The sequence below is a fragment of the Trichomycterus rosablanca genome, chromosome 2, assembly GCF_030014385.1.
Source record: "Trichomycterus rosablanca isolate fTriRos1 chromosome 2, fTriRos1.hap1, whole genome shotgun sequence".
In the NCBI taxonomy this organism is placed as follows: Eukaryota; Metazoa; Chordata; class Actinopteri; order Siluriformes; family Trichomycteridae; genus Trichomycterus; species Trichomycterus rosablanca.
Genome location: NC_085989.1, coordinates 12200979 through 12226525, shown reverse-complemented (window position 1 = coordinate 12226525; position 25547 = coordinate 12200979). Strand labels below are relative to the sequence as shown.

The window sequence follows — 25547 nt, the reverse complement described above, 5'->3', positions numbered from 1 at the left end:
TGCAAATAAAATAAAAATGCAGTGTTCCTTACATTTACTTTGACTTTCATTTGATTGCAGACAGTTTGAACCCAAAATATTTTATGTTTTGTCTGGTCAACTTCATTTAATTTGTTAATATACCTCCATTTCTGCATTTCAGGCCTGCCACACATTCCAAACAAAGTTAGGATGGGGCAATTTAGGGCTAGTAATAAGGTAAAAAAAAAATAATAATAATGATGTGATTGCAAACATGTGATTGTAATCATGGTTTGGTACAAAAGCAGCAACCAAGAAAGGCTGAGTCTTTGATGAGCAAAGATGATCAGAGGATCTCCAGGTTATTAACAAATGCGTGAGAAAATTATTGAAATGTTTAAAAACAATGTACCTCAAAGAAAGATTGGAAGGGATTTGCATATTTCTCCCTCTACAGTGCATAATATCATTAAACAATTCAAGGAATCAGGAGGAATTTCAGTGCGTAAAGGCCAAGAGTGCAAGCTTAAGTTGAACGCCCGTGATCTTCGATCCCTCAGACGGCACTGCATCAAAAACCGCCACTCAACAATAGCTGATATAACCACATGGGCAAGGGATTACTTTGGCAAACCTTTGTCTAGCACTACAATACAGAGTTACATCCACAAATGCCACTTAAAACTTTACTGTGCAAAAAAGAAGCCTAATGTTAACCATGTCCAGAAGCAGCGTCGACTTCCCTGGGCTCATAGGCATCTAGGATGGTCCATCACACAGTGGAAACCAGTACTGCATTCAGCATTCCAGGTCTTTTTTAGAAAAACATGGACATCGTGTGCTCTGTTACCAGCAACAAGGCCAAATACCAGTGTCTGTCATGGTATGGGGCTGTGTCAGTGCCCTATGCTGCCTTCAAGACGTCATCTTTTCCATGGACGTCCATGCATTTTTCAACAAGACAATGCAAAACCACATGCTGCACACATTACAAAGGCATGGCTGTGGAAGAAGAGGGTACAGGTACTGGACTGGCCTGCCTGCAGTCCTGATCTGTCCACAGTAGAGAATGTGTTGAGAATTTTGAAACGAAAATTGCAACAACAACGACCCCGTACTGTTGCACATCTTAAGACGTGTTTGCAGGAAGAATGGGACAAAATAAAAGCTGAAACACTAAATCACTTGGTATCCTCGGTGCCAAAACGTCTTTTAAGTGTGGTGAAAAGGAATGGCAACATTACAAAGTGGTAAATGCTTTACTGTCCCAACTTTTTTTGGAATGTGTTGCAGTCCTGAAATGCAGGAATGGATGTTAATTAATAAATGAAATGAAGTTAACCAGACAAAACATGAAATATCTCAAGTTCATCCTGTCTGCAATCAAATAAAAGTCAAAATAAATGTCAGAAACTCTGTCTTTATTTTATTATTTGCATTTTCCATGCTGTCTCAACTTTTCTGATTTGGGGTTGTAGATGCAATTTAACAGTTTTGGTGATTTTTCATGGAGACCTCATGAAAGCCTTACTAATCATTTACTTTTATATGCTTGCTAATAAACTTTATTTACTAAAATAAGCCGTGCATTTAGTTTTCTGCAAACTTTCCAACCTTTGGCAAGTCTACAGACACTACACTTGGAAGACCCACACAAGCGTAGGCCATGTAGGCTGGAATATGGCAGAAATGTTAAGGCATGCTGTTATTATTATTACTGTTAATGGTGCTATTAATAATTGCTGGGTTTTCAGCTTTGTATAGACTGCAAGTGGTGACCGTGGCAACAGATGCCACACATGGCTGAGGTCGGAGCGTTGGCACGCCGGCTGCTCACCACATTCATCCTGGCACACGAACACACACACACACAGACATAAACTACAGGCAGACCGAGCCTTCGTCTCACAGTCATACCTACTGTAACTTGCACAAACACACACACACACACAAAAGCAGACATAAATCACAGGAAAACTCACATTTACTGTCATACACACCTTTAAGCACACACACACACACACATTTTTTATAAAACCCCACAACTCACATAAAAAAAGTTACATTGTGATACACACACACACTTTCCATTAACCATTTATATAAGAGGTGGAGTAAGGTTGGATTTGCCACATGGTTTACAGACCCAGACCAAAACTGGGCACAGTTTTACTCTTTCCTATTTCATCCTGTCTTCTCTTGTTTACTTTATGCCCCATGAAGCCTAATGTGACCCCTTTAGTTCTGTGATTTTTATTCTCTCACTCGTCTCTCTAGTTTTAAATAGAACTATACTTTCCTACTTTTTTTATTCAATATTGTTTCCTAATTATTTAATAAGTTTGTTTAATTTACCTACTAAAAACACCAATTCAAAGAGTGCCAGAAAAAGCAAGAGCGATCAAGGGTGTAGATCTACCGGGTTGGGGCAGTGGGTTGCCTGCTATTCAAAAAAATTCCTGCCATATCAACAACTGCTGGGGATTTTTTACAACAGTATACTGGGGGGGCATGTCTTCCCCCAATGTACACTAATCAGCCATAACATTAAAACCACCAGAGATCGCTCATCTATTGCTGCTGTTTGAGTTGGTCAGCTTCTAGATCTTCATCAGTGGTCACAGGACGCTGCCCACAGGGCGCTGTTGGCTGGATATTTTTGGTTAATGGACTATTCTCAGTCCAGCAGTGACAGTGAGGTGTTTGAAAACTCCATCAGCATTTCTGTGTTTTATCTACTCATACCAGCACAACCCACACCACCACTAACACACCACCACCATGTCAGTGTCACTACATTGCTGAGAATGATCCACCACCCAAATAATACCTACTCTGTAATGGTCCTGGGAGAGTCCTGACCATTGAAGAACAGCATGAAAGGAGGCTAACAATGTATGCAGAGGAACAGATGGACTACAGTCAGTAACTGTGGAACTACATAGTGTTTCTATATGGTAAGTGGAGCTGAAAAATGGATAGTAAGTGTAGAAACAAGGAGGTGGTTTTAATCTTATGGCTGATCAGTGTATATTGTGATTACGGCCTTGAGAGGGAGGGAGAGAGAGAGAGAGGGAGAGAGAGAGAGGGAGGGAGGGAGGGAGGGAGAGAGAGGAAAGAGGAAGAAACAGTTTTATACAGAGCTACAGAAGACACTGTGAACAAATGCATGCATGCAAGCAAAATACAGCCTAATGACTTTTCACACATACCACTGTACCTTTCACACTCATAATGTTTCCTATTACTCAGTCGCCTTCTCTGAACTCTCCGATAATATCTTTACTCGTGTATAGATTTATCTCTTCTCAAAAACTGTAGGTACTTGGCATGCTGCCCACAAATTGCTCAACTATAATTGATCACTTTTGCATTTTGACTTACAGTGCCCCCCACACATATACACAACATACAAACACTGCAACAGACTTTATATACAGTGCACTTTACAGAGTGGATGAAGTAAAATACACCCTGGTCTGCTAGCCCACCACCACAAAGATCCGTGTGCTATCAGCCAGCCGGGCGACCTTACACAGATATTATCTATATCTGATGGGGAAGATGGTCGAAGACAAGTGATCGATTAGTGCCCTGTACTGGTTGTTCCTGCTTTCCGCCTACTGTTTCACAGGGAAACTGGATCCTTGAAACTGGCAACCAAGATAATAGCTAAAAAAAACTTTCCAAATAAAGGAATTTATCTGGTTTTAGTACCAAATACAGTATTACAGTGGCACTAAAATAACCTAAGACTGTATTTTACAAGGTCATGTTTCTATCAATATGCATCATTTTAAGTAAGTGTTTTCTTAATGTGGTTGTTAATACAGTTTGTTAATATTTGGTACTGCTAATTCTAACAGCTGTTAAAAATAATTTAATAATTATGATAGCCAGTTCTTTATTACGAAATAAAAGAGCCATAAATTCGATGACAGATGTGACTAGGAACTAGTTTCTTGTTTGCTTAGAATTATAATAAATTGCAATTAAGTCAGTATCTGTAATGTGACTAACATAATTTTATCTTAACCTATTTACCTACTGGTAAAAAAATATTCAGATTAAAGTCATTCATATTGTACCCAAACACGAATTTTAATGTCCACACAACTTCTGTAACTCTTCATCCTTGATACCATGCAGAGGGTGCAAGTTTATTGCAGGGCATCACAAACTGACACATGTTTACACTCATCTGTTGGGAATTTAGAGCAGCTAATCCACTTTTTTGCATGGTTTTAGGAGAAAAAAAAAACCTACAAAAACTCACAGTAAGAACATACACTCACAGACAGTGACAGAATTAAATCCAGGTCCAAAGTACTGTTGTTGCTGTGCAGCACCCACTCTATCAGCAATGCTTCAATGCCAGCATTTTAATGTAAATTAGTAATATTTAGAAGCCTTTAGTAGCAAATATGATCAAGTTTATCAACAGCTGATTATACAGACTAAGGTAATCTGATTACTTTGTACCCAGACTAAAGACAAATGCCTCACTGATCTGATGTAGATTAAAACATCTGTTAAACTGGCAGCATGAGACACATGCTTCAGAAACATTTACATTTTCAGCATTTAGTAGCTGCTTTAATCCAAAGTGACTTGCAGTACTGTGACAGTATATTATCTAAGCAATTGAGGGTCAAAGGCCTTGCTTAAGGGCCCAACAATACAGCCTGGCAGTGGTGGGACTTGAACCAGTGACCTTTTGATTATTAGTCCAGTACCTTAACCGCTAGACTACAACTACCCTACAGAAACTTGCACAATGGTGTAAATTATGGGTCAGTGCCCTTTCCTTTTTTGGTTTCTATTCAAATTAATGGAGATAATAGTGGAATCAGAAAGTATTCAGACACCTTGGGCCTTGTTCAAGGGCCTTGCTCAAGGGTCCAACGGTGGCTGCATGGCAGAGTTGGGATTCAAACTCTTAACCTTTCAATTGATAGTCCAAAGCTTTACCATTGTCCCTTATTGTGTCTGGGATTAGATAAAAAAAAGATTTAAAAGTTATTAAATTAGCAATCAAAGGCCGGCTGGGTGGCTACATGAACAACGATTGACTGTTGTTCACAGGGTGGGTAAGCTGGACCAGGGTTCCTCATAACTGGTGCAATTACAACCTCTGCTGGCTGGTTGATGGCCCCTGCACAGAGTTGAGGAATAATGCTGATCAGGGTGTGGCTCTCTGTGCACAAGGCTGGTCCGCATATGAACTCGCCTCGTGCAGGTAAAAAGATGCAGTCGGTACTGCACATGTGTTGGAGGTGGCGTGTGTCAGTTGCAATCTCCTTAGTCAGCAGTGGAGGGTAGTATCGGTATATACTGTATATATATACATATGTTTTCCAAAAGGGTTTCTATAGTTTCTGTGAATAAAATAATATATATATATATATATATATATATATATATATATATATATATATATATATATATATATATATATATATATATATATGGGTCATTCTATAATTTGGGGTACATTCCATGTCCAATGATAATAATTATATTTATTCTAACTAGTTTCTTTAAAAATGTCATATTTTACCTATTAATGGAAAACATGTTGTAATATCACAAAAACATTATGTGCATCCTATGCTTCATTTAACTTGAAATTTGTCATGATGTTCCTAAATGAACAGTTTTTGCTGTGTCTGTTTTTTAAGTTGAGGGTGCCTTGGTTTTAAAATAATGAATAAAATCATTAAGGGCAACAACATCTATTTTTTTATTTATTTTAAAAGTTTAAATACCAAAGAAAAATAATATTTTTTAAATTGAGTTTCTCTTTTAAATAATTTAAATATCTTTATTTATTAATGTCCGCAAAAGTTCTGTCAACTATGTTACTAACAGAACTCCACTCAGCAACTCAAAAATGGTTTGTTCTAAAACTATGTGACCAGCATTACATGATATCATTTTTCTCTGTGGAGAGTATATTGAACAAACTGTGGTGAATGTCCTCTTATTTTTTAAAATATTTTATCTATAATAGAACATTGTCAATGAGTATATTAATTGACCGTCAACTATGTTACATACATTGTTATGGTTAAATTTTTTTTTATAATTTTAATTCAAACGTATGTTCAAATTAGACATTATTCTGTTCAAGAAATGACATGTGGTCAGCCAGGCAAGGTCTACCACTGAAGTTATGGGTCAAAATAGGGAAATTGTCAACTATGTTACCTGTCAACTAAGTTACCTAGTAGTCTACATCTACTGTCCCTTTAAAATAAAAATAAAAAAAATTAATGTTTAAGCTTTGCAAATAGTGGATATGTTATACTAAAGAATATATTAACTTGAACCACTGATTGTTTTATTGAGAGAGAACATTGTTTTTGTACTTTTTTGGTGATGTGAAATGTACCCCAAATTATAGAATGACCCATATATGTATATATATACAGTGTATCACAAAAGTGAGTACACCCCTCACATTTCTGCAAATATTTCATTATATCTTTTCATGGGACAACACTATAGACATGAAACTTGGATATAACTTAGAGTAGTCAGTGTACAGCTTGTATAGCAGTGTAGATTTACTGTCTTCTGAAAATAACTCAACACACAGCCATTAATGTCTAAATAGCTGGCAACATAAGTGAGTACACCCCACAGTGAACATGTCCAAATTGTGCCCAAATGTGTCGTTGTCCCTCCCTGGTGTCATGTGTCAAGGTCCCAGGTGTAAATGGGGAGCAGAGCTGTTAAATTTGGTGTTTTGGGTACAATTCTCTCATACTGGCCACTGGATATTCAACATGGCACCTCATGGCAAAGAACTCTCTGAGGATGTGAGAAATAGAATTGTTGCTCTCCACAAAGATGGCCTGGGCTATAAGAAGATTGCTAACACCCTGAAACTGAGCTACAGCATGGTGGCCAAGGTCATACAGCGGTTTTCCAGGACAGGTTCCAAAGAAGTTGGCTTTAAAAAATAGACACATGAGTGCTGCCAGCATTGCTGCAGAGGTTGAAGACGTGGGAGGTCAGCCTGTCAGTGCTCAGACCATACGCCGCACACTGCATCAACTCGGTCTGCATGGTCGTCATCCCAGAAGGAAGCTGACGCACAAGAAAGCCCGCAAACAGTTTGCTGAAGACAAGCAGTCCAAGAACATGGATTACTGGAATGCCCTGTGGTCTGACGAGACCAAGATAAACTTGTTTGGCTCAGATGGTGTCCAGCATGTGTGGCGGCGCCCTGGTGAGAAGTACCAAGACAACTGTATCTTGCCTACAGTCAAGCATGGTGGTGGTAGCATCATGGTCTTGGGCTGCATGAGTGTTGCTGGCACTGGGGAGCTGCAGTTCATTGAGGGAAACATGAATTCCAACATGTACTGTGACATTCTGAAACAGAGCATGATCCCCTCCCTTCGAAAACCCCAAACACAACCTCCAAGATGACAACTGCCTTGCTGAGGAAGCTGAAGGTAAAGGTGATGGACTAAACCCAATTGAGCACCTGTGGCGCATCCTCAAGTGGAAGGTGGAGGAGTTCAAGGTGTCTAACATCCACCAGCTCCGTGATGTCATCATGGAGGAGTGGAAGAGGATTCCAGTAGCAACCTGTGCAGCTCTGGTGAATTCCATGCGCAGGAGGGTTAAGGCAGTGCTGGATAATAATGGTGGTCACACAAAATATTGACACTTTGGGCACAATTTGGACATGTTCACTGTGGGGTGTACTCACTTATGTTGCCAGCCATTTAAACATTAATGGCTGTTTGTTGAGTTATTTTCAGAAGACAGTAAATCTACACTGCTATACAAGTTGTACACTGACTACTCTAAGTTATATCCAAGTTTTATTTCTATAGTGTTGTCCCATGAAAAGATATAATAAAATATTTGCAGAAATGTGAGGGGTGTACTCACTTTTGTGATACACTGTATATATATATAATTTTATTCACAGAAACTATAGAAACCCTTTTGGCAGCAATTACAACTCTAACTCAAAGCAGCGCAACAAAGCGACCACTTGTCATTCATTTTCAATTACAATTGGCGGTTTCCAGTGACAGAAGGCAGAGCGAACATTATCAGTGCAAAGTGGGCAAAGTTTAACTTTATGCCAATTAGGAGCAAATCAATGGGGCGATAACCAATAGGAACTGAGCATTGAGCTCAGAGTTTGAGTTTGTCTTTTGATTCCTACGTAATAGTTACTACTGGTGATGGAGGAGAATCACGTTGTAGAGTAAAACTTATGTCAGTAAAGGCAGTTTTCTTGTCATGGTGCACAGACAGTGAAGAACTACGCAGGGCTAAAATTTACAGACAAGCAAGTTTTCTGCAAGATTATATTTTTAGCAGGAACACATCTGACTTTGTGATAAAAACTGAGTGAAAATTAATCTGATTTGTAATCAAATTGTTTTCCAGTACGCTGTACTGCAAAGGCATTTCCTTTTTTACTTTTGCTTGGTGTAAGTTAAGCCATGGCAACCAAACGGCCAAAGGCGATGATGATGCTTAAGGTGTGAACACAGAGCAATAAGAGATTCGAGTGACAAGAGGCAAAAAAATGCTGCTGGTTTGAAAGTAGGATTAGTCTCCTTGGATACATCTCTACAAGCCTTGCCCACCTGGATTTCGGCAGTTTATTCTATTCTCAATGGCAGATAATCTCAAGTTCTGGCAGATAATTTATCAAGTTCTCTCTACAGATGTTCAATGGAGTTTCCATCTGGGGTTTGGCTGGGGTGCTCAGCTGCGTTTCGAAACTTGCCCACTTCATTGTCGATTTGGCTGTTGAAAGGTAAACTGTCAACCCCGGCCTAAATTTGTATGCTCTCTGGAGGAGGTTTTCTTCAAGGATGTTCCCCTATTGGGCTGCACTCATCCATCCCTCAATTCTTATCAATATCCCTGTCACTGCTGTCAACATCACAGAATGCTGTTGCCACCACTATGATTCACCATATGGTTGGTATTAGCCAGGAAATGTTCAGTTGTTCTCAGACATAGTGCTTACTGTTTCCCAGAGAGTTACATTTATGTCTCATCACACCGGAGAATCTTTTTCCTCATGTTGGCATAGTTCTTCACATTACTTTGTAATATGAACTTTACTCAACAGTGGTTGTCATCATGCCACTCTGCTTCTAATTTTTAAACTATAGAAACTATAGAAACCCTTTGTGACTAGAGAGCCACACCCTAATTGTCATGTTGGCATAGTTCTTCACAATACTTTGTAATATGAACTTTACTCATCATGCCACTCTGCTTCTAATTTTTAAAGTACAACAGTCCTCCCATCTCTGCACATGACTTTTGGAGCTTTTTTAGAGACTGCAGGGTTCTTTCTTACCTGCCTAAACAATGCCTGTATTGACTGAATGCCCAATTTGCCCAAGTGGACAACTTTAGGAAGGTTCAGGGTTGTGCCAAGTTTCCTCTATTTCACAATTATTAAGCCCACTGTGGTCCTAGTAACAATCAAAGCCTTTAGATATTGTTTTATATCTTTACTCTGATCTATGCCCTATCACAGGCAAACGGTGGTTCTAGAAAGATTTAAGCAGAATTAAATCAAACAGAAAGCACCTGACCACAATTTGGAGTGCCACAACAAAAGGTTTGAACATTTGGGTGAAAACAGATTTTGAGGCCGCTCAGGTGGTGCAGCGGTAAAATACGCTAGCACACCAGAGCTGGGATTTTGAATACATTGTATCGAATCTCAGCTCTGCCATCCGGCTGGGCTGGGTGGCTATATGAACAACGTTTGGCTGTTGTTCATCCAGGGAGGGAGCCGGATAGGGACCTCATAACTGGTGCAATTACGACCTCTGCTGGCTGATTAATGGTGTCTGCACAGAGTAAATGAATAATGTGAATAATGCAATTAGGGTGTGGCTCTCTGTGCACAAGGCTGATTAGCATATGAACTTGCCTCGTGCAGGTGAAAAGATGCAGTCGGCTACTGCACACGTCGGAGGATGCGTGTGTCAGTTTGCTCTCCGCAATCAGGGCAGAGGTCAGCACCAGTAGAGAGGAAGCATAACACAATTGGGTAAAAATTGGTCGAATGCATTTTTAAAAAAAAAGGAAGAAAATGCATTTTAAAAAAAGAAAAGAAAACAGATTTTGGTTTTTGATATTTAATTTTTTTTTCACTTTATCTCCAATTTTTTCCCCCAATTTCTAGTTGTATCCAATTACCCTGATGCGTTACGCTTCACCTTTACCGATACAACCCTCCACTGCTGACTGAGGAGCTTTGCAACTGACACACGCACCCTCCGACACGTGTGCAGTACCAACTGCATCTTTTCACATGCATGGGTTTATATACAGATCAGCTTTGTGTATGGAGAGACACACCCTGATCAACATTATTCCTCAAATCTGCGCAGGCAGCATCAATCAGCCAGTAGAGGTTGTAATTGCACCAGTTATGAGGAACCCAGTCCGGCTTTTCCCACCCTATGAACAACAGCCAATTGTTGTTTACATAGGCTCCCATCCCAGCCGGATGGCAGAGCTAAGATTTGAATATTTTTTTAAGAAACTCTAACAAAACATTTCACGTCATCATTATGAGTAATTAAGTCTAGATTTATGCCTAAAATGGCAATAATATCCATTTAAAATCTAACAACACAATAAAACATCAATACTTAGTGAATCCACTGTATATATGTATGTGTTTAAGCAAAAAATATTTCTCTGCCACCCAAATATTGGTAGATAGGATCTTAAAACAAATGGAAATAGCAGGCAAACTTTAACCAGTCAGCACAAGGAGATACTTGCCTGTCAGGTGTTTTAGCATTTAGCTTTAATGTGTGTCTGTTTGAGGTGTGGCTTTGAAGAAAACTCTAAAGCATGTGCCGAGTAAAAAAACAAAACAGAAATCACTGATGTACTGTTGGTTCCTGTTTGGGTCAGTTGCTCTTTTAAGAGGACAGGGGAAACAATTTTACTAATTACTGACTTGTTTTCTCTTATTCTTGTTTTCTCTCATTCTTCAGCTAACATTCTCTGAACATGTATAAGATTTTAATCTAAAAAATAATTTGATCTTAAAATGTTGCCTAGAAAATACTACATTCATAATCTTTGACCTGTTTTGATCTCATAGATCTCCTAACTTGCTTCCTTTCGTCCTTCTCATCACTCTCTACTGTCCTTTTCAAAACCAGAGTGTGTTAATGCTATTACAAATGTGTGAATACCAGCTGGGACAAGAAGCAGGCGGAGGAGGAGTGAGTACCAAAAGTGAGTGAGCGTATGTGTTTGTATGTGTAGAAAGTTTGCAAGGTCCTGATCCTTCTTCAGAACTTAACTTACACTGGAATTAAACTATGTGAATGTATGCAGACATTAGACTAATTAACAGACAGACAACCTAATGTGTGTCCTGAAGAGTTCAAGCGCTAAGAAAACAAATATATCTGTAAGATCACAAAGAGTTCATTCACACATGTGCTCCCCCTTCTCTTCCTCCTCCCATCTCTTCAGAGCTTTCTCTTATATACACAGTAAAACACTTTTCCTTTCTCTAACATCTTTCTCCCCCATTTCTGCTCGTTTTCCTATTACCTGCTATTTTTGGCTTACTGCTTTAACCCTTTTGCACTCTCACCATTTTGTTCACACCCCTTTCTTCTCTACTTAAACCTCTTCACTAATCCCTTACTCTACTGGGGCTCTTCCCCCTCTTCTCCACCCTACTTCCACTCTTTCTCAATTTCTTTGAGATCGGAAGACTGGGGTACAAGAACTTTTGTGCCAGTTTATCATCTTTTAAACCAATAAGATGTGTGAAAAGAATGGTGGAGGGCCAAGAAAGGTGCGCTGCTGACCTTGACACCTTTAAACATCTTCATAAAGCTTCACATTTCGTGTAAGCACACAAAAGAGAAACTTGGCAGTAGTGGTGCACAAAGCTCTCTTTGTGCACTGGCGACTGTGTGTTTGGATTTGGAATGCATGCATATGTGCTCTATAATGGGCCCCCTTTCTTGGGTCAATAGGAGCAATTTAAGAGCCATAGTTTTGTTGGCTAAGGAGGGCTTATTGCACCCCAATCGCATTAACATTAGAGTCTCTTATCCAGATTTTGTAGACCATCTATTGGCTTGGAAACAACTCTGCTCACAGATCTAGGTCAGCACTTTGATCAGCTTCATCAGTTTATTCTGTGAGCAGCTAATTATTAAACCATTAGCATTGGCTATTAGACCATAATCTTGTCCAACCAGCTCTGTAATCAATTGGTCTCAATTCTTTAGAAATTCCTGCTTTGAAAGGTACTAATTAAAAGTGACTTCAAACACATATTGAGCTTATTTGTATTGAGTTATCACATCTAGTCTCTGATTGAAGTGATTTTGAAAGAAAAAACTATTTTCTCATGGTATAGATTGTCTTTGCTTCTTTGTTGTGTTAGCAACTCTGGGCACTATTGGCAAATGTTTAATTAATATTTCACAAGATGCCTGGAAATAGCCTGGAAATCAGATTGATTTTGTATTCAGATTACTAGGTTTATATGCCATAGTAAGGTTCAATGAATAATGCCATTTTCAGTTTACTTAGGTCAATAATCATTTTTTGTTTTATTTTTCCACAAGTAGTAAAACCTTCAAGTATTTCTTTTAACTGAGCTTGAATTACCTTCAATCATGTGACTAATCCAGAGGCAGTGTATTAGTAATAAACTCAACAGTTTTGAGTTGTCTTAAATTTAATCCAAAGATATAAAAGATGACTTGGCAGCTAAACCCTAATATTTCTATTTATTCATTAGCTCACTACCTTGATGGATAACTCTCCATATTTTCATTTTTTGTAATTCATTAGGCATCACTTACATTTTTGCTTTTCAAAAATTTGATTATCTTTAGATAATACTTAGTAAACAAAGCATAAAATTGTAAACTGGCACATGTCCAGGATGAATTCTGCCAGTGTTTTTGAAATAACTTCTGATCCACTGCATAATAAAGCAATAACTGATGGCTTGCTTGAGCACTCTTTAATGTATATGTATGTAACATTTTTAAAACTAATTCACGTCTAATATATAAAAAAAATGTGAAAGTCTCTGTTTTTTGTAGTTTTTCATTATCGTGAAAGAGCTAGTAGCTTCAGTTGCAGTTATGCGAAGATCCACCTGAATTTGATATAATCTTGTATAGACATTCATTGTAATTTTTTGTATTACACATAATAACTGTAATCTTTATCCATTTTTGCTAGACTTATAATGAACTAGTCAGTAATTGACAGCTTTGCCAAGCTGGCTATGTAATTTGCTGGACCAAATGTATTGGTGTATTAGAACAATTTTGCTATTTCTGGTTCTGGAACAGGTCCAGACTGCTGCCATAGCATAACAGATAAGACTTACCCAGAATAGATTGCTATAAAGATAAAGTATGGCACATAATATGCTGTGCCACACAGACTCTAAAGTGACTAATTACGATTACAAACACAGCTGCCCATATGGAATGAGACCAAATTGTGTATACCTGAAATGCATGTGCATCAGTCACCAAAACTGCTAATACAAAGATTTACTGTTTTACAGAGTACAGTGGACCCATGACTTACGAATTTAATTGGTTTCGAAGGACTGTTCTTAAGTCAAAATGTTCATTAGTTAAACCTATTTTTCTTATAAGAAATAATGTAAATAGAATTAATCTGTGCCAGACCTCCCAAACCACCCCCTTACCTAACCTTTCTAATGTCTTAAATTGTCTTTTTTGTTATAAATACAACTATATTTTCCCTTAATCTTAAATTATAGAATAGATATTACTGTAATAAACAATAATAAACAACAATACACAGTAGTACTGTACTGTACATAAACACACATCATATTTCAGTACAGTACGTGTGCTGTACCATACACCATTATACATTGTATCTACCAGAAACAACAATAACTCATATTTCTCTATTATTTTCTTTTTTATTTCAATAGCGTTGTATTTTTTAGGTGTAATTTCACAAAAGAATAACTTCCTTTTTCTCTCTTACTCAATGTCCCCTCTGTCTGATACACAGTGACAGCTACTGGCAGGAGTAATTATACAACAACAAAAAACTGAGCTTTCTCTGCACCTTCTCTGGGGACATTTTAATATAGAATTTTACAAAATATAAAGAAAACACCGGAAAAACACTGTCCGCTGTCTGAATGTTCACTCACTGTATATATATATATATAGAGACGGTCGGAGCCAACTTGTTCGTGATGTCACGTGTTTCGCGAATTTCAGTCTGTAATCCGAAATTTGTTTGTACTTTAAGTTGAAAAAGATCGTTCGTAACCCAAACTGTTCGTATGGTAAACGGTTCGTAACTCAAGGGTCTACTGTACATCCAAGACATCCAACGGTTGCACCAACCATTCGGATAAAAGCTTTATAGTATAGCTTTATAGCACAAGCTGGTGTTCAAGGCATGACTGTTTTTAAGACTATTCTATTAAAGATCAGTGAACAGCATGCAGCAAAACATGGATTAAAGGCGAGTACATGTGGAACTTTAAAAGAAACAATCAAACAATGAAAGAAAATTGTCTTATGAATCAACTTTTACCTAGCAAATCCTATGTGCAAACATTTTTTCCTGATATTGTGATTATAGAGAAGTTTGATTATCACCAGGGCAAAGTTAACTTTAGAAGAGATCCTAGAGTACAGACTGTGAAGTAGATCTCTATCTGCTGTATCTCTAGACAAGAAATGTGAACTTTTTTCATGAATTATGCTCAAATCTCAAAACCATTGAAGACTTAGTGTCCCATTATTATTTTTCTTTTCTGTAATGTTCTTACATACTTCTTAGCACGTCAGAAACCACTTATTGTCTTTTGTTATCTGTGTGAGACATGCTGGTGTGATCACCCCGCACACAGTCCACGTTAGGCGGCGTTGGCGGTTGCATTGACGCGCAGGGAGCAAATGGCGAGTGGGCGTGAGTGAGCCTCGTTCTCTGTGTGGCACAGCCGTGGGCGGCCCCGTGCGGTGTGGAGCACGAAACACGACACTCCGAAACGGAATGAGGGGGGCGACTGGGAAAAGAGCGCACACACAGAAGAGCGAGTGGGAAAAGGAAAAATCTGTAAAAAGAAAAAGAGAAAACCACCCGGAGTGCGTTTTTTTTCGGACATGGTATGTTTTGACTGTGAGAATGACGTGGTGGCTTTGAATATGCAACTGTATAAGGCGACTAAAGTCATTAGTAATTCAGCAAGTCGACTGGCGGCTAGCTTTCCCAGGCCGTTGGCGTCCATCGGCACGACGCGCTCCAACTTCTCCGCCTCGACTGTTTGACAATAGTGAGCTTCATCTGGACTAAAAAGCTGCATCCTCGGACTCCACGTCGGAACTGAAATTCATGAGCTCGAAACAAAGTGCGGAGCAGCAGGGGGTTCGAGTAGTGTGAGGAAGAGACCGGAGGAGTGAAAGTATCAGCGAGGGGAGAAAAGTTAGCGAGGAGTTTGGAGGCGGTAGCGAGAACCAGAGAAGCCTGTTGATTTTACCACAGCACTGAACTTGTTAGCACAGCAAGGCTAACGAACTAGCTACCACCGACATGAAGACCCCGGGTGATTCGGGTAAGTTCAGAAACCTCTTAACTGACCTGATAACTACTTGTAATTGTGTGGGTTTAGTTGTTTATTGTTTTAGTTATGTTGATAGTCGACTGAAATTTCATTGTATGACCACCGGATTTTAATAGTTACACACGAACCTAAAAATTAAATGGGTCGTAGCCCGCTTATACACGACCCACACTGAATGTTTTCTGGTTATTGGTGTAAAGTCGTCCGGGCTGCATGTTGTGTGTATTTTCTCACTTTTAAAAGTTGTAGAACTTTAAACTGTTTGGGAAAATGTGAGCATGAAGATAATTCCGCTACATTAAAGCATGGCAGTGGCTCTATGTGCTATGTTGCTAGCTAACAAAGTTAGTTTACATTTAGCCAAAGTTATTTCCTCGACGTGTTTGCACTATTTTAAATACTACACGTTGTTTTTCGAAACGTTCGTGTTTTTACGATGTTAAAGGGACTCGACTATGTAGACAGATTTCGAATATATACCGCCTGGGTTTGCAGAGGAACATAAAAGTTGGGTCGTGTGTTCAGGTTTTGGTTGGCTAACTCGGTTTACTTCGCCTCAGCTCATATCGACCTGCGCTTGCCGAGTCGCTATTAATAATGCTTGGTTTTACTAAGACAAATGTCCAGAACTGCAATTGTGGAATTGCAACCGGTTATAGCGAGTCATTAGGGTGTCCACCATTTGCTGGTTTTCCTGCCAGCCATTTGGGTTGAGAAAGTGTTACAAACTCGCGTTACGGTCCCGGACCGTAATCTCACCCCCCATCGCCCTTTGTTTGTGTTTGCAGGTTGTATCGTGTAAAGCAGCGAGCTAGCATCATTCAGTCTGACGAGATCAATGCTACAAAACAACTTTCAGTTTTGATAGTGTTTAATCAGTTTGGTCACAGATAGCTGCCAGATTTGATATATGTTCACCGCTACCTGCTTGAAGTCTAATATGACGTGGTTTAAGCCTAGTTTCTGTTAGATGGACTATTTGATGCATCACGCTTCTCTTTTGGAAAACTGTCAGTCAGTTTTGTTATTATATAGTCCATGTGCAGGTGAATTTGACTAATTTAAATCACCTTACAAATAAACAAACGCATTTGGAATATGATCATGCTTCATCTGTTTGTCAATGCTTGTCAACATTTCAGTGTTGCAGAAGTCGCAATACATTTTTCGCTACTTTGGGTCTCTCTAATATTAACTTCAAATTGTCTGGTCTGATCGGTCAGATTCACTACAGTATGTTTGATAAAATTGGAGAGTGTATTTTAGTACATGGTAGATGCTTGTATGAGTGTTAAAGTCGTTCTATTGTGTCTGAAGGTATGTGCTGCTTGGATAAACAGAAAAAAAACGTGCGCAAAAGTCAAAATTGCCATTGATCATCATAGTAGATGCTACTTAATCAGCATTCCAAGTCGTGTGCAGTTGTCTGACTGTGTAGATTTAGTAAACCTCAGAACTTTTGAAAGTGGGATAAAGAAAAGTGTGTATTTCATTGATTGGCCATGTGAAGTACCAGCCTTCTAGTCTTACTACCCCAGAAACCTCTTCATATTTGGCAACTACAGGTTCCAATGGTACCCAGGAACAGGATGAGCATGACTTTGTAATTGGTCACTGTTTAACTTTTATAAACTTATCATTGTCAGTATCACCATTTAAGAGCTTTTAATGTGCTATTTGAACTAATTAAATTGCTGTGAATGAGCTGGTTAAAGAAATAGTTGATCAGGCAGAGGAGCTCATTTTGGAGTGGTGTGGATTGAAATGAATAATTCGATAAAATTTGTTTTCAAAACTTAGCTCCTGGTTGTTGTTTCTTCTTTTTTGTTGTTGTGTCTTTTCAGTATTGGGCTTCATTTTGTTTTTCTGATGTGCACTTAATTGTGAATCTCTTGCATTTAGATAGATTGTCAAACAGATTTGTACAAACTTAAATTAATAATCCATTTAAAATGTATCAATTTGACACTAAATGATGATTACCTTTAATTGCTCTGCTTTAAACTTTCTTTGAAAGGAAAGTGAACTAGTTGTGTACTGTACTGAAAATGCACTTTTTTGGCTGTCTCTGTGACCATTCCAGTAGTTGTAATAAAGGCAAATAGTAAGTTGCTAAAAGGCAACTACGCAATAGTAGCAATTAAACACGTAATTCTAACGGTTTTAGTCGCCCCATTCTCCCAGCCATAGAGTAAAGCACACAACTCTGATAATATTCAAAGATTGTTGACAAGTTGTCATCCCAAAAATTTTGTTTTCTTTAATTTTAATGCCACATACAGCTTTGTTCTATTTGGATAATTAAAGGCTCAGATCACACTACACACTTTTAGCACTGATTTTTAAAGGCAAATTGGCGTGATTCGAGAGGATTACTTGCATAATAGCGAAGAAATATCTAGCATGCTAAGTCCAAATCATGTATTGTAAAAAAATTTTCCTTTCAGGTTATGACTGGCAGTGAGTGTGGTGTTGAGCTACAACCAATGAGAACGCAAGATATGGAATGATGGGGAAACCCCAGGCAGTTGTATAAATGGAATTATATACATCTAGTTGTGTGTGGGGGCAGGGGCATAGTATAATTTACATTATAATACTTTGGCAAACACATGATTTACAGTATTTAAACTTTACCATCTATGCCAAACCATAATGCCTTAGTTTTCCTTGCAAAAAACATTTATTTACCTCCAACTCTCTTTGCAGAATAGACAGTGCCTGTTGACCACGTATCCCAATCCACTCTTTCACCCATATTCACCCATTAGATTGCTAGGTTTTGCTGATAAATATTTCCTGGAGGGAAAAAAAAACTGTCACACTCATGGTATCACGTTATCCACCTTGTCACTTTTTGCGTGTTTTCATGACAGAATGTAGTTTGGATACCAGACAGACTTGTTGGTGATTCCTTCTGGTGAAAGTTTGTGTAATGTGTGACCCCCATCGCTGATCAGTTATGTAGTCTGCAAACCACAGTGACCTAAAGATTCACAGTTATAAGTGATCAAGTTGTGTAGTGTGTCCATTAAGAGACTTAAGGAATCATCAGGTCATCCCAGTTAATGTGAATAAAGTTTAAGTTCAAATCTATATAAAATTCTCCAGTGTTAAAGTACTAACTTGCACTTGACTGAAAACTTTACAGCAACATCTGTAACAGCAACTGGAACCAAATGTTTGGAGGAAACATTCATGAATTGTTTCTTTGCTGTATTAGTTTTGTGCTTTGTGTGTTTAGGCTCTATGCTTAAACCGAGCAGGAACTCTGCCCTGCCTGTAAATTCTTGCATGGGTGCCCAAGGGGTTAATTACTTTAAAACTGCTGTTGTCTATCCTTATACTACTTACCTGTTACAGCCACAAAGAACTAGACGGCTTATTCCCCTGGCTATTCTGAGTGGTATGTTAATAATTTCACATAGATAAACAAACTTTTTACATACAAATGTTGTAATGAACTGCAGTTTAATACAGTGCTATTTACCATTGTTTTAATCATCAGCCTATTATGTTACATCTAAAATATAACCTGCCTTTAACAAAACCGCGAAAAGGAAATTATTTGGACACATGCCTCTGAAAGCTTAAAATATAAAAGCGTGACAATTTAAACCCCAGGGTTTTTATTAAAATTAAGCCTTATATATGCACATTTGCGTCACAAGCCACTGGCGTCTTGGTTTTGATTTTTCCCTCACTTGTGTTAGTCATTATATCAACAATTTTGCACATGTGAGCCAGCACATCTGGAAAAGGGCATGCTGTTGTCTCTTCTAGCATGTGAAGTGAAAAGACCCATATGGGCAATTAGCCAGCATTTAAGGAAAGCAGTCATGGGTCCTGTTACTTTCAAAGCAAGTCTGTGGTTGGGGCGGCCTGAGCTGGAGGTGTTAGTAACTCAGCATTTTGTGGCTCTGATTCACTGCTTCAAGGGCATTGTGCTCAAGGGTTTCCAGACCTTGGCATGGCATGTTTACTCTTAGGAAAGTGTAAAACGGTACTTGGGGGTGAGTTCCTATGTGAACCTTATCAAATACCTTGTTAATTAAGCGTAAGTAGTCATGGCCTCTGGGTATACTAGCTAAAATGACCTGGACTTTCATTCCTGTAAGCAATATATATTTAATTCTTTGAATTAATCAGGGGTATTCCAGTCTTTAAATATACCATTCTGTTAGCAACCATGAACACCCATACAAGCATGGCCTACTGCTATATTTCTGTAATTCCGATCATCTACTAGGTATGTTGATGGTTACCTGGTAACCTATAAGGTCATTGTTCAAAATTCAAATTCATTTAATTAATTTGTGACAGCTGCAGTCAATTTGCAACATTTGAATGTCTATCTCTAACCCCGACCCCCAGTGTGCATGGGACAGCTTTATAGAGTACTGCATTTCCAACCCAAACTGGAAAACTTTTTCAGGCATATATATTATTTAAAATATTAATTGATCATATATAAGTCATTATATATAAACACATACATATATTCAGAAGCTGTAAAGCTGTTTGGTGTATGATGTCAGACTGCATGCTAAACTCTGCACATGTGGATCTGTGTGATTTTTGTTTATAGCAGGTTCCAATCTAACATATAAAACTCTGTCATAAAATAACTACACTAAGTGTCTGAACTTTATTATCTCAACTACCTCTCTACTCTTTGATTAGCATGTTTAGTTAACACTTATTATAAACTGTTTACCTAAGTTTTAGTGTTTTTATCTTACTGTTCCACATTAATGCCATGTTCACTAACGTCAAACTGTAGTCTTGTTGAGATGAGACCTGATGTGTTTTTTGTTTGTTTTTGTTTTTGTTATTTAGTTATTTAGTTATTAGTTAACTGCAGACTAATAACGGTCAGTTATCAGTAAATCGAAATTGGCACAATTTTCATCTTTAAGGTACAGATTTAAAAATACGGGTCATTTTCGTATTGGGTTATTGAATTTGTCTGCTTGGTGTACCAGAATATGATGCTTAGACAGAGCAATCAATCGAGCAAGGTAATTCGAATTTTATTATAATAAAGTGCAAATCATTAATGAAATTTTCATTGGTACTACGTACCAATATATTCACGTAAACATGTCAACAAATTTGAAGACAGAACAGCAAAATGTTCCAGTCAACATGCTTTTGACTGCACTTTTTGTTTAAATTGCTGTGATTTTATCTGACACGTGGTGATGCACAGGAAGTAGGTTATTTCTAAAAACAGCGGCAAGATCTGAGTTCGGTGGCAAACGTAACACATGGTTGAGGCTCAAGTAATGCGAGTTAACCAAAACCACATGCCCAATTGTGACACTGACTCAAAGTTTGCTTGAAGTGTCTCAACCCAACAACCATTGACACCCCCCCCCCCCCCCCCCCCACACACACACACACAGACATGCAAAGGCCGATGATGATGATCTTAACATTTGGAGACAAAGCCAGTCACCTTGGAACGAAGCCTTCGGGGGTTGTGAAGCTGATAAGAAGTTGGAACCGTTGTCCCTAACCTCCTTTTGTCACACTCACTATTTAAATTATTTACCCACAATGCTGCTCTGCTCTCTCTGTCTCTATGTTCCTAGTTCTGTGCCATATTGGTTCTGGTTTCAGCTGGAGGGAGGCTCCTTTAGTGTTATGTCTACTAAAAACCATGGTTTGGTGGGAACTCTTTGAGGTTTAGTCGAGACTGTGGCTTTAGAGCCCTGTTTGCCCTGTGTGTCTGTGGCTTTTGGGTGTGTGTGTGTGTGATGTATTTGTGTGTGGTCGTACTTGCAAAAACGGTCTGTGTGTGAAAGAGCACAAGTTGTGTACTTTGTGACATTTTCAAAAGCATCTCTGTGCCCAAAGATTTTAAGTCGCCTGTAAAGTTGTGGAAATACCTTAAACATTTCTGCTTGAATTGTATTGTTACCTAAAAAAGAAAATATACAGCAAAATTAGAAAAAAGTATTACCTTGGCTAGTGATGGACGCACATTCTGACAAATCACGTAAATGGTCTTATATATAAACAGTCAATAATAGCAGGAGTGACCTTCAGTTTTTTAACACAAAACTTAAAATATATTTAACTTTTATTTGACCTAACAAGTTTGAGGTTGCATGTCTTGATGCACCGGCTGGCTTTTTTAAGTGCCCTTTTTCAAATTACTCCTGAGCACAGTATCACTGTAGTCTGTGTTTATGCAGTGTCGTCTGAGGGCTCAAAGGTCACACACATTTAACAGTGATTTCTGACCTTGCTCTACATGGACTGAGATATCTCCGAGTTCCCAGAATTATGTACAGTAGATGGTAAACATTGTTAAAGCTAAATTATTTGCAGTCTTGTGTTGGAAAATGTTCTTCCTATAACTGAAACACTGTTCTGGCACAAATTGTAAAGCCATGGCCTAGCCTTACTTGACTGAGCTTTTGGTAGATTATGGTGGATTCCCTTGCGTATAGCCAGTTCACCTGTTCATTGTGGAATGTTTCAAAACAGTGTTAATATGTTCCAATTCTGTAAACCTTTTTCATGTGTGTTGCAGGCATTAAATTCAAATTTTGGTTATATTTACAAAATAAGTTGGTCAGTGGAAAACATTTAAAGTAATTTTTTTGTACATGTGCGAGTTAAATAAAGATTTAATAGAATTAACAAATCAAAGATTCTTGTTTCTGTTGCATTTTACAAAGTGTTTTAACTTTTCCTGAAATAGGTTTTATACTATATTATTTTACATAACAGTGATGGTGCCACTGTGCACATCATGATTAGCTATGAGTGTAACACGGCTTAAAGTTAACCACAGAATAAGTCAGTAATTGTGTGTGTGTATATATATATATATATATATATATATATATATATATATATATATATATATATATATATATATATATATATATATATATATATATATATATATATATACACAGTCCCTGACAGAAGTCTTGTCGCTTATCCAAGTTGTAGGAACAACAAATAATAACTTGACTTGTTGTTGATCAATTGAAATCAGAACTGGCTTATATGAAAGGCAAAGCCCTCTAGATTATGCTTATTATACCAAAAGAAAGTTTTGTATCATTCATTGAGTTTTATCATTTAATTAGGACAGACAGGTCAGATTTTGCTTGGACATAAGTCTTGTGGTATACAAAAATAATGTTGAAATTATACATATACTTTATTTTGAATACACAAACATGCTACAATAACATTAGAACATAAAGTCATGGTGCCTTGGGAAAAAATAATTAATATCGTGTATGACTTCCATGGGCTTGGAGGACTGCATCCATACGTCTTGGCAATGACTCAAATAACTTATTGATGAAGTCATCTGGAATGGCAAAGAAAGCAGTCTTGCAGGACTCCCAGAGTTCATCAACATTTTTTGGTTTCATCTTCCAAGCTTCCTCCTTCATCTTACCCCAGACATGCTCAATAATGTTCATGTCTGGTGACTGGGCTGGCCAATCCTGGAGCACCTTGATCTTCTTTGCTTTCAGGAACTTTGATGTGGATGCTGAAGTATGAGAAGGAGCGCCATCCTGCTGCAGAATTTGCCCTCTCTTGTGGTTTGGAATGTAATGGGCAGCAGGAATGTAATGGGCAGCAAGAATGTCTTGATACTTCAGGCTGTTGATGTCGATCCGATCGTGTGATATATAAAAGATCATGTTAAGTTAACAGCTCAGTGGCAACCATCGCATTTTCTCAGACACACTTAATATTGAATAAATCTTTAAGGTACTAAACCCATAAGCTTTGAACAGCCTACCAAATGTTCTTCAAACATTGTTTTTAACATTCGTGTATCTGCGCTGTTAGGGTACCTAAAACTGTATTATGCTGCTTCAGAATTGTAATATGAAACTATCCTTCCATCCATCCATCTAAAGAAGGTTTCTCCAAAAAGGTATGTGCAACATGATGATGACACAACCACCCCAATACCAAGAATTTATTCAGTTCACCTGTTTCAAAATGGTGAAACATGAATATTTTACACTGAGTCAAAAAGGGACCTTTGTACCTTTGCCCATATTTTTGGTTAATGTTGATACATTTTTTAAAACTCTTTCACTGTTGCGTTTAGAGGGTGGCTTGATGGCTCATTGAGTAGTACTGTCACCTCACAGCAAGAAGGTCCTGTGTTCGATTTCCAGGGGGAAATGTCTGGGTCCTTTCTGTGTGGAGTGTGGATGTTCTCCTGTGTTCTCGTGGCTTTCCTCCGGGAGCTCCAGGGATGTGTGTGTGTGTGTGTGTTGCGGGGCTTGGTTGTTTAAGGTGTGAATGTGTTTGTGTGTCTGCCTTGCGATGGACTGGCATCCTGTCCAGGGTGTTTCTGTGTGTTTTAGGAGTGTAGCTACAATACCTTGTGAAATGGTAATAAACTCTGCATGCTTGTTTTTTTTTCTAGTACTGTTACGATGCATTTTATAAGGTCTCTTCTAAAACAAGATGCTTTGTTCCAAATTGTGTACTATTGAACTAACAAGTATTTCAATGTACCTAAACTATTGACTATTTATATTTCCCACTCTTTAGTATGAGGTGTGAAACGTACATGTTTCCAGCCCACTTTCAGGCAGCACAGTTGAAGCTTCACTCGCATACTGATTCACACATTGTTTATTGTAGAATTAGCCTTAATACTTTCCCCTCTGTTTAATACAATATGGTTTTACCCGTCTGGCGGCATCTGACAATTATACAACAATGATTATAAAGCAGCCTTAGGACTAATAATGTTTTATGTGTTATTTATATATAGACAATTAAGCTTTTGAATACCAAAGACTTGACTTTCAAGTTGACTTAATTTGAGCATCAAATGTGTCATCGTCTGCACCCCAGATTTCTTAGATTAGTGAAAGGAACAATTAAAATGAGATGGGGATTCATTTTTAGAATAGATTCATTTGCAAATGCTCCTATGTGACAAAAAGACAAAGGTTGTTTAAGACTATTTCCATTGTGATATGTAGTTTCAATTTTTTGTATTTTTTTCCTTTTGTCATTACTAATGTGAGTGTAGTGCTGGACAATAATTCGATATCGATATATATCGCAATAGAAAATGTTTCAATAACGGTGATATGATTTTTAAACAAATTCGATCGATATGCTTACGTCAGTGCGTGATGACGTACGCCACAGGCATGACGCCAGTGCTCAGCGTTACCGCTCTGATTACACTCCGCTACAACACGGTGGATATTAGCGGCTAAATGAGTTCAACAGCTGTAAGTGAACGAGCATCCACTGTTAAAAAAGAAGCAGTAGTTGATAAGAGAGGAAAGACTATACTCTTTTTTTTCTGTAGTCTTAAAGCACAATACCTGATATAGCAAATTCTGCAGCAACTCTAAGCACTTTTGTTCGAAAATGTTTACATACAAATAATAATCAGTCCATGTTGTGGATTAAAGTTGGGACCAGAGGTGGAAAGTAACATTTACAGAGGTGGAATTACATTTACCCGCGTCACTGTAATTGAGTAGTTTTTTTGTGTACTTGTACTTTTTAAAGTAGATTTCACAGCCTGTAATTTTACTTTTACTTAAGTATGTTTTGTATTAGGAATTGTAATTCGCTACATTTTAAATAAGATCCGTTACTGAGTAAAATAAAAACGATAAAGAAATCGCGTCTGGGATACTACTGCAGTGAATTCTGCGACGGGGAGTCGAATCTTTTGTCTCGGTTCCTTTAAAGAGTCGTATATATTAGGGCTGTCAAACGATTAAAAATTTTAATCGCGATTAATCTCAGAATTTCATATAGTTAATCGCGATTAATCGCATAAAAAAAAAATCTGTGTAAATGTTATAGAAAACAAGGATTTTTAAGTGAAATGTTACAATTAAAATGGTGAACACATTTTATGCTAAATGTACTGATGTTAAAAACTGCTGGGACAAGAGAAAACTGTAAGGGAGTT

The 25547-nt window shown here is 38.0% G+C and overlaps 1 protein-coding gene across 1 annotated transcript in view; it reads left to right on the top strand.

Moving 5' to 3' along the window:
* The first annotated feature begins 15046 nt into the window (after positions 1 to 15046).
* Positions 15047 to 25547, top strand: part of erf (Ets2 repressor factor) — a 36646-nt gene continuing 26145 nt past the window's right edge. The window contains exon 1 of the mRNA XM_062990123.1: positions 15047 to 15589. Within this exon, the coding sequence (XP_062846193.1) occupies positions 15568 to 15589 (22 nt within the window). The 5' untranslated portion in view covers positions 15047 to 15567. The remainder of the gene's footprint in view (positions 15590 to 25547) is intronic.